A 15,601-nucleotide genomic window follows, 5' to 3' on the forward strand; every position below is an offset into this window, starting at 1 on the left:
GGCACTTTAGCAGCATCCCTGGCCCCTACCCACTAAATGCCAATAAGAACTGCCAGTTGTGACCATTTAAAAATATGTCTCTAGGTGGTGCCAAATGTCCTCCAGGAGCAAAACCATCCTGGTTGACAATCACCAATTTAGAGTGATTTTGGATTTGCTATTCGCTGTCCAGAAACTGGTTCCTATATTGACATAATTCTTCAAATCCTGGAAGCCTGGAGGTGTGGCCCAGCTAAAGCTTCTGAAAACTTACACAGTGTCTTTGCGAAGAATTAGGAAAGGTATCGGATGAATTAGAAAAGGGCTAGATGAGGAAGGTTAGGCTGAGTTTCATTCTCTATTTCTCCTCTCCTTTTATTCCTGCTGTGTATATGAGGCTCTCTAAGTCAAGGGTCTTGATGTGTTGATAGAGAACAGATTCTTGGAGCCAGGACCCAGGTAGAAGGATGAAATGCAGACTTGATGGCTTTACCATTAAATCAGCTGTAGTACAGTCACTTCCAAATAGTGTATCAACAAAACATTTCTCATTCATATGGATAAGCAGATTGTCCTTCCTAAGAATGCATTCATTTAACAAATGTTTACTGAGGACCTACTATGTACTGGGAGGAAAAATGCTTCCCTCTACCTCTTCATCCCTTTCTTTCTGCCTAAGTATTCTATTTCTGTGTGTTTGGTATTATTTCATTTTACATTCTTCGGAATCTGTCTTACTAGCACAAATTCTTCTTTCCCCTCCCCCTTAATTTACTTGATTTCTGAAGGGTCAATTGCAATTAAAAGGAAGAGGAGTGATGAGAGGGATGGCTTGAGTTTTCAGAATGTTCCTTAGCTGTATGTCAGGGCTCCACGAGTGCACACCATGCTGGGCTGCATTCTGGAGGCCCTCCTTGGCTCTGACTGTATTTATAAGTTATCCTACACTGTGCTAGCACATCAGCTGCCAAGGCTGTTTGTAGAATCTGCCTCCCCAGAGGTCTTCAGAAATAGAAAAGGATGCCAATCTCCATGACGGTTTCAGTGCAGTCCTGCTGATTAGAAGGAACAGGCTAGATTTTTCTGTAAAGGTTTCCTTCAGTCTTGAGTGCTCTTAGATGGATGAGTTTGCTTTTTGGTGCAGGAGGGAGAGATGAAAACTGACACTCTATGAACTTCCTGGCATATCACTGCACACATCCTGTGTATTTATATTTATGTATTTACTTATTTTGAGATGGAGTCTTTCTCTGTCACCCAGGCTGGAGTGCAGTGGTGCGAACTCAGCTCACTGCAACCTCTGCCTCCCAGGTTCAAGCGATTCTCCTGCCTCAGCCTCCTGAGGAGCTGGAATTATAGGAGCCTGCCACCACATCCAGCTAATATTTGTATTTTTAGTAGAAACAGGGTTTCGCCATATTGGCCAGGCTGGTCGTGAACTCCTGACCTCAAGTGATCTGCCTGCCTCAGCCTCCCAAACTGCTGGGATTACAGGTGTGAGCCACTGCTCCTGGCCCATCCTGGATAGAGAGTAAAACATACTGTTTTCATGCTTTTAATGTTTTCAAAGTACTTAGCTGTGCCGTGTGAGGGAGGTAGGGCCTTTCTTTAGGTCCCTATGGCACAGAGGAGTCAGCGAGGCACAGAAGCATTTAATTATCAGTTAAAGTGACAGCCTGGCTTGACACAGAGCAGAGATGGTGTTCCTTGATGTCTGCCCTCCAAGTGCATGCTCTTTTCTCTTGACCCTGTTACTTCTTGGTGTTCGTGGTTTTTGCTCTGTCTCATAGAGTTCAGACATTTGATTTGGAGCCATAATATTTTAGAGCTATAAAATATTTGTAGTGTGTTATCTTGGTGATACAGACAAGAGGCAAGGAAATACTGGGTAGAAGAGGGCAGTTCCCCAGCAAATGCCCCCACCCTCAAGTCTGGAAACCCGCAGCCCTAAATGGGAACAGGCATTTGTACTTTCATGCCCAAATGTGGGATCCTCCCCCATGACCCAAACACCTCCCACCAGGGCCCACCTCCAACACTGGGGATCCCATTTCAATATGAGATTTGGAGGGAACAAATATCTAAACTGTATCAACCAAGGTTAGTGCGTTTCTCTGTCCTCCAGTTTTGCCTGTCATGAGCAGCCTTCCTGTGAGCCAGCTGTCCTTTTGGTCTGCAGGGTCACTTTCTTTTTTTCATGCCCAAATGGTGTGGACCCAAGAACATTCTGGTCCACCACACCCCTATCCTGTGCCCATATAAGCCTCAAGCTCCACCAGCAGAGGTACAGGAGAGCAGAAGAGTGGCAGACCAGCAGAGTGGAGTGGCAGAGGAGAGAAGAGAAGGAGCATCTGAATGTCAAAAGGAGTTCAGCTGGGGACAGTCAGAGAGGAGACTGGCCGCAGGACAGCTGAACTCCAGGGGAAGATCATCTTCCCACTCCATCCCCTTTGCAGCTCCCCATTTATCCCACTGAGAGCCACCTCTGTCACTCCAGAAAATCCCTGCATTCACCAACCTACAAGTCTGAGTGACCTAATTCTTCCTAGATGCCGGACAAGGACCCAGGTACCAAGAAGGCAGAGTGTAAAAGACTGTCACCTTGACTCTCCAGTGAGCTGGTTTAAGACTTGCTATCCACGGACAGCAGCTGCTAAAAGAGCATTAATTGTAACACACCCCTGGACACTACCATGGGGCTGGAGCCCAAAAGCGCTCACCCCAGCTCCTGCCCCTACCCATCTGCATGCTCCCCTTCCCATAAGGGGTTTGAGCAGCCAGCAAACAAGCCACACCCCATCACAAGTCCTGCAAGAGGTTCAGGGAACTCTCCCGTTTCATTGGGAGACCCCATGCGTTAGTCTGTTTGTGTTGCTAAGAACACCTGAGTCTGGGTATTCATAAAGAAAAGAGGTTTATTTGGCTCATGGTACTGAAGGCTGTATAAGAAGCATGGCACCAGCATTTCCTTCCGGTAAGGACTCAGGAAGCTTTTACTCATGGCCAAAGGGGAGCAGGCATGTCACATGTGAGAGAGGGAGCGGGAGAGAGAAGGATGGAGGTACCAGATTAAAAATCCAATTTTGCAGGAACAAGTAGAACAAGACTTAGTACCATGGGGAGGGCACACAGCCCTTCATGGGGGATCCTCCCCCATGACCCAAACACCTTCCACCAGGGCCCACCTCCAACATTGGGGATCCCATTTCAATATGAGATTTGGAGGGAACAAATATCTAAACTGTATCAACCAAGGTTAGTGCGTTTCTCTGTCCTCCAGTTTTGCCTGCCATGAGCAGCTTTCCTGTGAGCCAGCTGTCCTTTTGGTCTCCAGGGTCACTTTCTTTTTTTCAAAGCCCAGTGTTCAGATATTCGGCTGAGCTTCGGGACTGGGGAGTCACAGGACAACCTCACGTATGTGCTTAAGCAAATGCAGTAAATTTTTTAAATAAAGAAAAAGTCACTTAGGCAGTGCCAGTCATTCTGTGTGCCACCCTAGATATACCACAGGGTGGATGTGGAGTGGAGGGTAGAGGAGTGTGCATCCCTTGCTCTATCTGTGCCTGTCCTTCCTACAAGTTGCTCAGACCAGGAGCACCTGGATTTGCCCCAGTGGGACTCACCTTTGAGAGACATAGTTTTGGCCAAACTAGCTGTTCAGTGCAAGTCTTCCACTGTGCCCAACCAAAGGGAAAGCAACCTTTTCCAACAATGAAGAAGAAATTGGTTGTGTCTGCTTTTCAATAGCAAGGGAGTGAATCTCAAACACGGTGCCTCCATTAAGGTGTTCGATAATTTCAACTACATGACAAATGTGCTTTGGGAATGTGAAAGGAAACTAAATCTTGGGACCTCAAAGTCACTAAGCTAAAGGGACAAGTCAAGCTTGGAACTGCTTAGGGCAAACCTACTTCCCATTCTGTTCAAAGTCATCTCTCTGAGGCTCACCTGAGACAAATGCATATCTAATTGCTTCCTCTGCCCTATTGTTGATGTAAAAATGCAGATTCACTGAGCCAGACTAAATTGTGTATTCAGTGGAAGGTTGATCGAGTGCGCAAAATAATGAAACCTTTTGTCTCTTATCTACTTCTGACCTGGAAGCCCCAACTTTGAGTTGTCCCACCCTACCAGACCAAACCAGTGTACATGTGACACATATTGATTGATGGCTCGTGTCTCCCTAAAATGTGTAGAAGCAAGCTGTACCCTGACCACCTTGGGTGCATGTCGTCAGGACCTCCTGAGGCTGTGTCACAGGAGCATCCTTAACTTTGGCAAAGTAAACTTCCTAAACTGACTGAGCCCTGTCTCAGGTATTTAGAGTTCACAGGAATGATTTCAGACACCCCAGGGAGAGGTGCCTCTACTGCGCGGCTCCTGGCCTGGTCTCAGACTAAACCGTAAGCTCCCTCATTTTTGTATCCCCAGTGCCCGAAACTGTGCATGGCACTTGAGAGTCCATGATATGTATTTTTGGCTTTGTTGAATAGTTTAATTAACTCATTAGTGATGCAAAGTTCTAACTGCATATTTACAGATATTTATGTGTGCACCACATTATGGGTGGTGAGAAGTAGGAATTCAAAGAGACAAAATCATACTTTCTCTCCTCGAAATTCTTATAAAGCTACCAAGAAGACAAGACATAGACACATTAAATATAAATAAAATACAAAAGGATGTACCCTGACATGCAAATATGTGTTCACAGAAACAAAGTTCTTCTTACCAAATTCCTGTTGTCTAAAGCAGTTTTTCCTAAAACACGTTCTTCAGAATACCAGTTTCTCAGGGTGCCAATGTGAGGAAAAGCTTTGGTGGTCAGATGAGTTCAGGGCTGGGTTAGGCTGATTTCTTTACCAGAAGGCTTCTTGAAGACTTAAAGAAATCTGTATTGAGATATAATTTGTATGGCATAAAGTTCACCCACTTTAAGTAAACAACTCGTTGGCTTTTAGTATAGAGTTGTGTAGCCATCACCACAATGTCACTGCAGAATGTTTCCATCACCACCCAAAACACCTCATGCTGTTTGCAGCCATTTCCCATCCCCTTCCTTCCTAGCCCCTGAAAACCACTAATTTACCTTCTGCCTCTATAGATTTGCCTCTTCTGGGCATTTCATAGAGATGGGATAATTTACTGTGGGACCTTTTGTGACTGGCTTCTTTCATTTAACTTAATGTTTTCAAGGTTCATCCACATTGTTGCATGTATGCACTGATGGACATTTGGGTTGTTTCCACTTTTTGGCTATCATAAATTACATTGTTATAAGAATTCATGTGCAAGTTTTATTTGACTATATGTTTTCAGTTCTCTTGGGTCTATAGAGAAGAGTGGAATTCCTGGGTCATACTGTGAATCTATTCAAACTCTTTTCTTTATAAATTACTCTGTGTCAGGTATTTCTTCATAGCAGCGTGGAAATGAACTAATACAGTAAATTGGTATCAAGGTAGTGGGGGATTGCTATAAGATACCTGAGAATGTGGAAGCGACTTTTGAACTGGGTAATGGGCAGAGGTTGGAACAGTTTGGAGGACTCAGAAGACAGAAAGATGTGGCAAAGTTCAGAACTTCCCAGAGACTTGTTGAGGGGCTCTGATCAAAATGCTGATAGTGATATGGACCATGAAGTCCGGGATGAGGTGGTCTTAGATGGAGATGAGAAACTTATTGGGAACTTGAATAAACATGATTCTTGCTATGCTTTAGCAAAGAGACTGGCAGCATTTTGTCCCTGCTCTAAATATCTGTGGAACTTTGAACTTGAGAGACCTAATTTAAGGTATCTGGCCAAAGAAATTTCAAAGCAGCAAAATCTTCAAGTGATGACTTGGGTTCCCTTTAAAGCCTTCAGTTTTATGCACTTACAAAGTTATGGTTTGGAATTGGAACTTACGTTTGAAAGGGAAGCAGAGCGTAAAAGTTCAGAAAAATTACCCGGAAGGAGTTAAACCCCATGGCTGCTTCATGAAGCAGGAAAGGTGGATAAAAAAGACAGAGAAAAGATGCAAAATACACGATCTATAATTTAAAAAGGGAAAATTATTACAGAGCCCAGGATAGCAAACACATAAAAGTAGAATAGAATGAAATAAATTATGGCAACTATTTTGACTAAACTAAAAGGAACTCTATAATGAAAACTTTTCTATAAGGAAAATTTCAATCTTATATTTTGTTTACTGGAACCAACCTTGTGAAAATTACACAAACTTCAAGAGAATTAAAAAGAAGGAAATGCTTCCAGAATTATTATATGTGGTCACAATAAACTTCATTTCCAAAACGAATAAAAGCATTAGAAACAAAAATTAATTCCTGCATCTGACATGAACACAGATATAAAAAGCATAAAAAGCACATATATGTGTAATGTGTAGTTCATATATATATATGTATTTGAAATATCTATCTATCTACATAGGTATTTATAGATATCTAAATATATCTATATCTGTATATATGTAAATGTACATATATGTGTGTTAATGCACATATATGTATATATGAATGCATATCTGTATATAGCTACATATGTATGTAGCCCTATATTGAATTATGTATGCCTATAAAATTGAATGTCAGTATATTTCTATCTATTTAATAAACAGGTGTAGCAAGCCACATTACAGCTCTTATGCTTAAAACTCAGGTAAATTTTAATAATAGCAATTTCTGAGTGATGGTCATAAAACGAAAGGTATGACAGGCTTAGTTAACTAATTTTAGAAAAAAATTTATATTGTTTTATTTAAATGTTTTATTTTCCTTTTTTCTTTTAATCTGGAGACAAGGATTTGCTGTGTTTCCCAAGCTGGAGAGTAGTGGCAATTCACAGGTGAAAACTTTTCTTCACTTTTGGGATAAGTTTTTATTTTGCTTGGAATTGTAGCTTCAATAAATAATAAGTGTACATTAAAAAGCCTGCTACTTTGATCTAATCTATGAGAATTATTTAAATTCTCATCCAATAGAAGACAAAATCAAAGTAAAAAGAAAATTGGGCTCTTGCCAGACAGACACAGCTCTTTACTGTTAGATCTGAGGGAATCTCCCAGACATTCTTGCTCACACAGTTGCAGTCCACTGCAAGAATAGAAGATGTGAGGACAGCATTACTCAGTTGCACCTTGAGCTCCCTGACTATATATAGTTAACTATCTTTATTGAGGATAATAATAGTTAAAATAAATCACATTGATTTTTAAATGTACAGTTTTTATGAATTTTTGCAAATAAATAATCCTTCTAACCACCTCCAAAGTCAAGATATAAAGTATTTTCACAACCCCAAAAAGCTCTTCCTGAGCAAGTTACATGATCAACTTGCTCTCTACCCCATAGATTAGGCAACTTTTGGCCCATTTTGAAAGGTCCACTCATAGCTCTTCCACCATGACTTTGTCTCTAATCCTCTGTTCTGTTTTTTCTAAGGTCTGATGATTTGTTCAAACCCATAGACAATGTCATTGAATGGCTGATCTCTCTTTGCAAAATGAACAAGGATATAACACTTGCACTTTGCTCACTGTTATGATTTTTACTCTCCAGGCCATCCTTGACTGTGAGAATGATGTGATATCAGTCCAGCATCCATGGATAGAACTCTGTCCAGAATAGCATCATTGTAGACATACAAAGAATGAGGACTTACCTAGGAGACAAGGATGTAATTTTTAACATTAGGGAAAATCATCTCCATTCATACTCTTTGGCACCTCAAGTAAGTTAGAAAAATATTTTAAGGTGACACATGAATTTGGTGAGTGTTTTAGAAATACATCAAATTTCAAGAAATTGCAAAGGACATTCCTATAGCCAGAGCAGGTACTATATCTGGTTCTAGAAACCAACTATTTTGATGAGGAATAAATAGAATTATCTTAAGAGATTTAATTTATTAAAAAATTTTGTAAATATGCATTTGTTTCTTATATATATATGTAAATGGCCTTATTTAGACATGAATATATGCATATGGAACTACACGCGCCCAACTATTTATCAAATAAATATATATATGTACCTACATTAATGTTTATATATATATGTGGAGTTTCCATAAATAAGGTAAATTTTACATTTTATTTATATATAATTTTTTAAATTTCTTTTTAAATTTCTCATTGGTAGCTTTATAAATAGATTACCAAATATTTATACTTCTGCCACTAATTATAATAAGATACATCTTATATGGGTGAATGTGTAAGTATTACATTGGTCACTTTTTTTGCACAATGATGATTGATACCCAACTACTTAAAAGTCAGTGTATTACATCAAGTTTTATCGTGTTTCTGGATGTTCATTTTAGTATTAACATGACTCTTCAAGACAGGGCTCAGCTGGGTGGTTTTGCTGCGGGGAGCAGAGCTTGTCTCTAACCTATGGATTGTGTTCATCTGAGGTCAAGGCTAAAGGGCAGTATCTACCCAGGCACCACATTCTGATGAAGGCTGCAGGAGTGGGCAACCTCCCCAAACCAAGTTGAAATGGTGAATGAAGTCTAATAATTTTGAACACAGATACACACAATTTTAAGTTATTCTTTCACCTTGGTAATTATTATGGTTCCTACAAACTTTTACTCCATTTAAACATCAAAGCATTTTATTATTCCATGGACAGATCATTCTGTTTCTCCAACTTTACAATCTTCCAATTGTTTTCAAATGTCATGTTGCATTGATTAGAAAATAAAGCTGGGTGTGGTTGCAACATGTGGCTTTCCATTAAAATTTTTAAAAATAGCCTCATTGCCATAATAGTATACAGAAGTTTGCTCTTGTCGCCCAGGCTGGAGGGCAGTGACATGATCTTGGATCACTGTAACCTCCACCTCCTGGGTCCAAGTGATTCTCCTGCCTCAGCCTCCCTGGTAGCTGGGGCCAATGGTGCCCACCACCACGGTATCTCTTTAGCTGAAACAAATATCACATAGAACATAGCTTCTTAAACCTTTTATAGATCACCTGTTATCAACTACCATGGCTAAACGAAGGTTCTCATTCAGTGAACTGAAGGTCGTTCTGCTATTTAGCACATGTATCATGCTCTCAGTGCGCTAATGATCCTGCTGGATTCTGGATACATGTTGAGTAGCAAAGAATTTTCATAATTTAAAAAAGGTTACACCAATGTTCAGGTTTTTCTGTTGTTTTGGTTTCTTTGTCAATAAATATTTTTCATTTGTTTGTAAAATGATTGTTATGTATGTCATACAATTTCCTGATTTTTAAGCTGTGTCTATGACTTAATAAAGTTATGTTGCTATGTGACAAGTGCCAGTATATTCAAATGTATTCTGAGGCCATGCATAACTGGCAAAAGTTTTCACTATTTTGTGAAAATACTGGCCATGTTGGGCTTTCAGCTGTCAGTTCCTCATTATCACCATCACTTCTGAAAGCGCATTCTTCAGAACCACCTTTCCCTCTATACTTTCCTGTAGAGTTGTTCACTGAGGGGTCCTTCCACGAGATTTGGAAGTCGGAAGAGAATGATTCAATGCTCATTGACACCTGCAGACAGACAAGTGGACTTAGTTGAGAACTAGAGAATCACCTAGAGACATACTGCAGGAGGCTGAGAGCATCAGCACCTGCACTCTGGGCTTCTCAGACAGATCCAAGGACCATGTGGTTAGGCAGCTCACACCTGCAGGGTAGGGTGCACCCTGGTTTCTGCAGGAGCACCAGAGAATCACGTCTCTAGTATGTGCTTCCCTGACTAACATCAACCAGGCCTTGAAAAGCTGTAGTTTAGACACTAATTTCATAAATTAAAACAATTCCTGCTTGGAAGGGCTAGAGTGGCTTCTCTTTTGCTACAAGAATTCCAATCATCCCATAACAGACTCCTCAGGTGGTTAAATCTCTTTATTAAATCAGGACTCGCATTTCATTCTTTGCTTCTGGGGATGAGGAGGAAAGAGAGTGGGTGCAAAGGAGCCACCTCATCACAATTTACCAAAATTTCCAGATGACCTTCAAAACTTGGCTGCATCTGGAAAACAACTCAGCAGATTGAGGCACCAGGGGGAGCAGCTAGGGCAACCCGGCCTCACTCATCTGCTATCCTAGCGGTTGATGTTATGACTTGTCGCACTGGGAGAGGGAAAATGCTCTCTTGTTGACAGTAATAAGTTGCAACATCTTCAGGCTGCAGGCTGCTGACGGTGAGAGTGAAATCTCTTCCATATCCGCTGCCGCTGAACTGAGATGGCATTGCCCTCTGCAAACTGGATGTCCTATAGGTCAGGAACTTAGGTGCTTTCCCTGGTTTCTGCTGATACCAATTTAAATAGTTGTAAATGCTTTGACTAGCCTGGCAAGAGACGGTGACTCTGTCTCCTACAGATGCAGACAGGGAGGATGGAGGCTGGGTCATCTGGATGTCACATCTGGCATCTCAGATTGGAAATAGAAAAACAAATATTTACACTTTTCACCATGTTATGCGAGGATTTCCCTGAAGAGCCAGGCTGTACTGAGCACACTGGGTGGCTAACTTCCCAGTGTTCTCCTTCTTTACCTGGGAGACAGAGCAGCAGGAAGGCCAGGAGCTGAGCGGGGATCCTCATGTTCATGCTGTGTCCTGACTGCGACTGACTCCTGCACAGGGTGTGACCAGCCTATTAAGAAGTCTTCAGGGCAGGGGGCTGCGCTCTAGGACATGCAAATCAGCAGGGGATGGGGCAGGCTGGGCACAGCCATGGGGCTGGCTCATCTCGGTAACTCAGCAAAGGGGTAGTGTCCGCAGGGTCCCAGGTCAGACCAGGCCTGACAGATTTGCCTGGAGGGAGTGTATTTCTCTCTAGATCCGTTGTTTTGACAAGAGATATTTTGGGAGAAAAAAGTCAAAATTTAATACAAACCTAGGGACTACATGGAGTCATATATTTTAGAGTTGTATCGGGAGTATATAGGAGAGTATGACCATTTGTAGGGAATGTCTGATAATGTCTTAGAGAATGGGGCTATCAGGTCTTCAAGTTATTTAAATGGACATTGTGGGAGCGACAATCCCTTTGTTATACTAACAACACCTCTGTGATTGTCACGTTGCTCCCATTGTTTCATGTGGGAAAAAAGTCTTTGTCAGAAGCATATTTAAATATTCAAAGTTATTTTGCAGTGACCTTAAACATTTGTTATTACCAGTCTATTTCCAAGCCATTCCCTGCAGATGCACAATAATGATGCTGTGATTCCTCAATGCCTGTGCCACTCACAGATCTTCCATAATCCAGAGCTATAGGTCTCTGTAATAACCAGGGACTAAATGGACAGCACCTCCGTCTTGGTGACCCATATGATCAATTGTCTCCACAGGAAGAAGAACAAGGTAACTTACCATTGCTAATGCTCTGAGCTGCCTTTCCCACCGGGATGTTCCCAGGTGTTCAGGTACAGCTCCCAAAAAACCGGGCTTTCTGGAAAGCAGGGGAGGGAGAGGCCCTGGGGAAAGGCCAAGTCAGTGAACACTTTCTCTTCAGTGAGGGCAGCAGCTACTCAGTGCATGTCTCTGCCCTGCACCATTGATGCCACTTTCCTCTTTGACTCTTTAGCAGTATGTGGGGACATCATCCTTACCCAGATGCCAGCCTCCTTGCCTCACTTCCAGGAGAGAGAATCTGCATCTCCTGCCAAGCCACCGCCCATGTACGTGAAGAAATACTTTGAATCGGGATAAAACTTGGAAACAGATTTGAACCCCTATACCTCACATGTCTGCCTCTGCCCAGGCATCCCAGCCTGGTTGTGCAGCAAGGGAAGTGGAATCAACTACATCGACATGAGAAGACTAGAACCTGGGGAGTCCAGGGAGCATTACTCACGCATCACTAAGAGTGAGCAGACCACAGTGGTATAGCCTGTACCCAGATCTCCTGCTGCTTTCCAGGGGCCTGAATTTCAAGGGAAATTACTGGCAAACTGCTTGCTAAGATTTAGGTTCCGAGAGAAGAAGCTCTGGATTGAAATACACACATTTTTTTGTGCGGGGAGGTGAATGTAGCAGTCACTCTTGCTACCCTTTGCCTTTCCCCTTTGCTGTACTTCTGCTGACTCCCCAAGGCCATATCTGTTCCTCACTGCTCTATGTCAAACTGGAGAAGGCAGCCCTGCCTGCACACATGGCCTTTCACAGCACCTGGAATGAGCATCCTCTCAGAAAGCCCTCAATCAGTGAGGACAGGAGAGGTGTATATACCCCAGCTCCCTCTCTTCTCAGCTGGAATAATACTGAGACATTTTCCCCTGTTTCCATGTGAGCTTGAGCTCCAGTCATCCTCAGCGGTAGCTCTTTGCTGAGGAGACTTTTGGAGTCCCTCCTTTCTTTCCTCCTTCACTGCCTTGTTTCCTCCCAGTGTTTCCTGTGCATTATAAATATGCTGCCTGCATAGGCATCATTATCCCTGAAAGAGCCAACCTAAGAAAGTGGAAAAACATTCTTTCTTGGACAGTATGGTCTGAATTCTTGCCAAATCTTTTTTTTAATGCATAGGGATATTCAGAAAATTTAGGAAACACCTGAATTATCTTGGAATGGTCACCCTCCATTCTTCAAAATGGTTCTATCTTGTGATTTTTTAGTGTCAGTTTTAACAAGACACACAGGCATTTCACTGTGAAGAGAGCTAGCAGCAGAATACTTCTTATGTGTAAAAGCTCTTGGATAAATCCTTGAAACTCTCATACTCTCTGGGTATGTGATTAGCTCTTGTGTTCTCTGGAGATGACAAAAGTAGGGGGCTATTTGTTCATTTGTTTTCACATTAGGAGAAGAAATCAGATTGATAGGACACATTTTGAGAGGGAAGAGCCGGGTCAGAGAGATGAGGATGGTAGAAAAGATGCAAAGTGTTCAGGGCAATGCGAGATGTGCTCCTGCCCTCAAATCTGAAAGAAAGACATTTAAATTTTAAAGACTTGGAGGAAGTTTTGCTATGTGGACAAAACTGCAGAAAGGCCTGAGTTTATAATTGTGGTAATCATGGCAAGGTTCAGAGGTAGCAAGGGGCTTGTTAAGAATTCCACACCACCCTTCCGGCTTTGTCTCTTCTCTGAGTTTAAAAGCCATTCATTCCTCCATGGAACAAATGTGGCCATGTGGAAGCAACATATTTAAGCTGGGTTCCAAGCTCAGCGCTTATAATTGCTGGCCATGTATCTTTGGGCAAACCACCCCTGTGCTCTGATGAACAGTTTACTCACCTGTGAATAGTAGCACCAAGGATATCAAGGGCTGTCCTGAAGGTTTCTCTAGTTGATGCACCAGGAAATGTATCTATGCATATATATGTATGAAAAGACTACTTAGGGCCCCTTTTCTGCATCCTTGAATATCTTAGAATGAAGATTCTAGATAAGATATTACTACCCAGATGTCATGCTCTACTAAGAATTATCAATATTTATTATATAATTAACAGATGTTCCAGTATACACTGTGGGGTTTCCTGTATGCTATTTCCTCATAAAATCTTCTAATATGTGTAACATTAGAGAATCGAATGCGGAGATTCCCAATCATTATACTACCTTTAGGCTGGATTTATTCTAAGCCCCATTTGTATTAGTATTTTTGGGCTGCTATAACAAATTACCAAAACTTTGGTAGCTTAAAGCAATAGAAATATATTCTCTTATAGTTCTGGAGGCCAGAAGTCCAGCATCAGTTTCAGCAGCCAGGAGCAGGCTGTCATCAGACAAAGTTGCTCCAGGGGCTCCAGGGGCAAGTCTATTTTTTTTACTTCTATCAGCTTTTGGTGGTTTAAGCTTTCATTGGCTTGAGTCCAAATCATTTCAATCTCTTGCTGTCTTCAGATGGTCTTCTCTTCTGCAGGATTTTTAAAAATGACATTTAACAAAGACAGGCCCCTTTAGGGCCCACCTGGTCAATACAGGATAATCTGCCTGTTTTATAATCCTTAATTTCATGTGCAAAGGCTCTTTTCCTGTGAAAGGTACCTGTATAGTTTCCATGGAAAACAGCCTGATCATTTGAGCACCATACTCAGCACTAAACTATTATAGAATGACTCTTCAGTGTTGGTACTATACACACATCACACGCTCTTCTCTCTCTCTCTCCTCCTTTCATTCCCTCTTTCTTCCTTCTGATTATAAATCTCCTCACTTCCCTAAGCGTATCCAGTGCCACCTATGTCTAGGTTAGAGCAGCACACATAGGAGGGCCTGCGTAGGTATCATTGTCCCTGAAATGTTGTGGTTTGGCTTAGAGACTTGCTCTATCCCTCATTATCATTCAGAAAGAAGGACACAGCCAAAGATAGCCCTCAGCCATCTGGGGAGAAGCTGTCTTCACAGAGGACAGTCAGGGGCTCTCATTCTCTGGACCTCTGCTTATCTTCAGATGCCTGTGGTCCTCAGCCCTCAGTGAGGGCCTGTGTGGCCCCTGATTCGAGTAGGATCCAACAGGATCCTTATCAGAATATCTGATTCACAGAAAGCAGCGAGTGTAAGGTAGGAGATCATCAGGACTTCTGTTCTGAGCACCGATCACAACATTGGTCATGACAACGCTGACTGGAACAGGATCTTGACAAAAGAGGATGCACTACAGAAACTGGCCCAAACCAGCTAGAACCAAGATGGTGACAAAAACGACCTCTAGAGCACAGGGTGAGTGGATCTTCCCCCGGGGGCTCCCATGAGACAGAGTGGCAGCCATGGCTCAGTGCTGCATGATCATAGTATGAAACGCCCCCCACGGTCTTTTCACAGCCCCCCTCTGACTGCAGTGATGTGGGATTTCTCTGTCCAACTTTCATGGCTCAAGCAACTTCTGGGACTCTGTTCACAATGGGAGGTCATGAAGGTAGTTAGGCTGTTGATGGCCAGAGTGACGTCTGTCCAGACTCACCCCCTTGACCCAGGCGGGCATCGTGTCCAGGGGACAGTGGGAGCCAGCAGGAGATCAGTGTCAGCCCTTATTTCCTGTGGAGCTAGGCTAGGACACTGTTATTTCCGTGACTGGCTCTGCTGGTGACGTGACCCTGTCTCCTGGAACACAGGGAGGGGCCTGGAGATGAGCACCGCACAATATCCCAACTGTCACATAACTGGGGAACAATTATGAACATCCCCAAGTGTTAATTCTAAATAACTACTTCATTCAGTTTGACTGAATTCTGATGAACAAGCAAAATGGGCGACAGACTTCATCTTGAAGGATGTTTAATGCAAAGAAACTGCATTAAATTCATGTTTAATGCACAGAAACTGAAGGTGAAGCCCGAGTTCTCCCTCTTCACCAGAGAGTTGGAAAAGCAGGAGGAAGAGGAGCAACACCAGGTCCCCACGTCCACGAGGGTCTCCTGAGGCTGATCCTGCTCAGAGAGAGTGGGAAAAGTGGATGAGTCAGCTTGCATTGCCACACCAAAAAAACTGGATTGGATGGCAGAAACCACAGAATTTAATTTTCATATTTCTGGTGCCTGGAATAGCCCAGATCGATGTCCAGGAGGGTTTGCTTTCTGGTAAGGACCTTCCTGGTTTGCAGATGCCACCTTCTCACGGTGTCTTCACACAGCCTTTCCATAGAGCGGAAGGCAGTTAGAGAGAGAAGGGAGAAAGGAGAG

The 15,601-nt window shown here is 42.6% G+C and overlaps 1 gene segment (V, D, J or C); it reads right to left on the reverse strand.

Moving 5' to 3' along the window:
* Positions 1-10,056: 10,056 nt before the first annotated feature.
* Positions 10,057-10,582, reverse strand: LOC129395749 (immunoglobulin kappa variable 1-39-like). The segment is given in 2 exon segments: positions 10,057-10,403; positions 10,528-10,582. Coding segments are annotated over 2 exon segments (402 nt in total).
* Between the last annotated feature and the right edge of the window lie 5,019 nt (positions 10,583-15,601).

The sequence above is a fragment of the Pan paniscus genome, chromosome 12, assembly GCF_029289425.2.
Source record: "Pan paniscus chromosome 12, NHGRI_mPanPan1-v2.0_pri, whole genome shotgun sequence".
In the NCBI taxonomy this organism is placed as follows: Eukaryota; Metazoa; Chordata; class Mammalia; order Primates; family Hominidae; genus Pan; species Pan paniscus.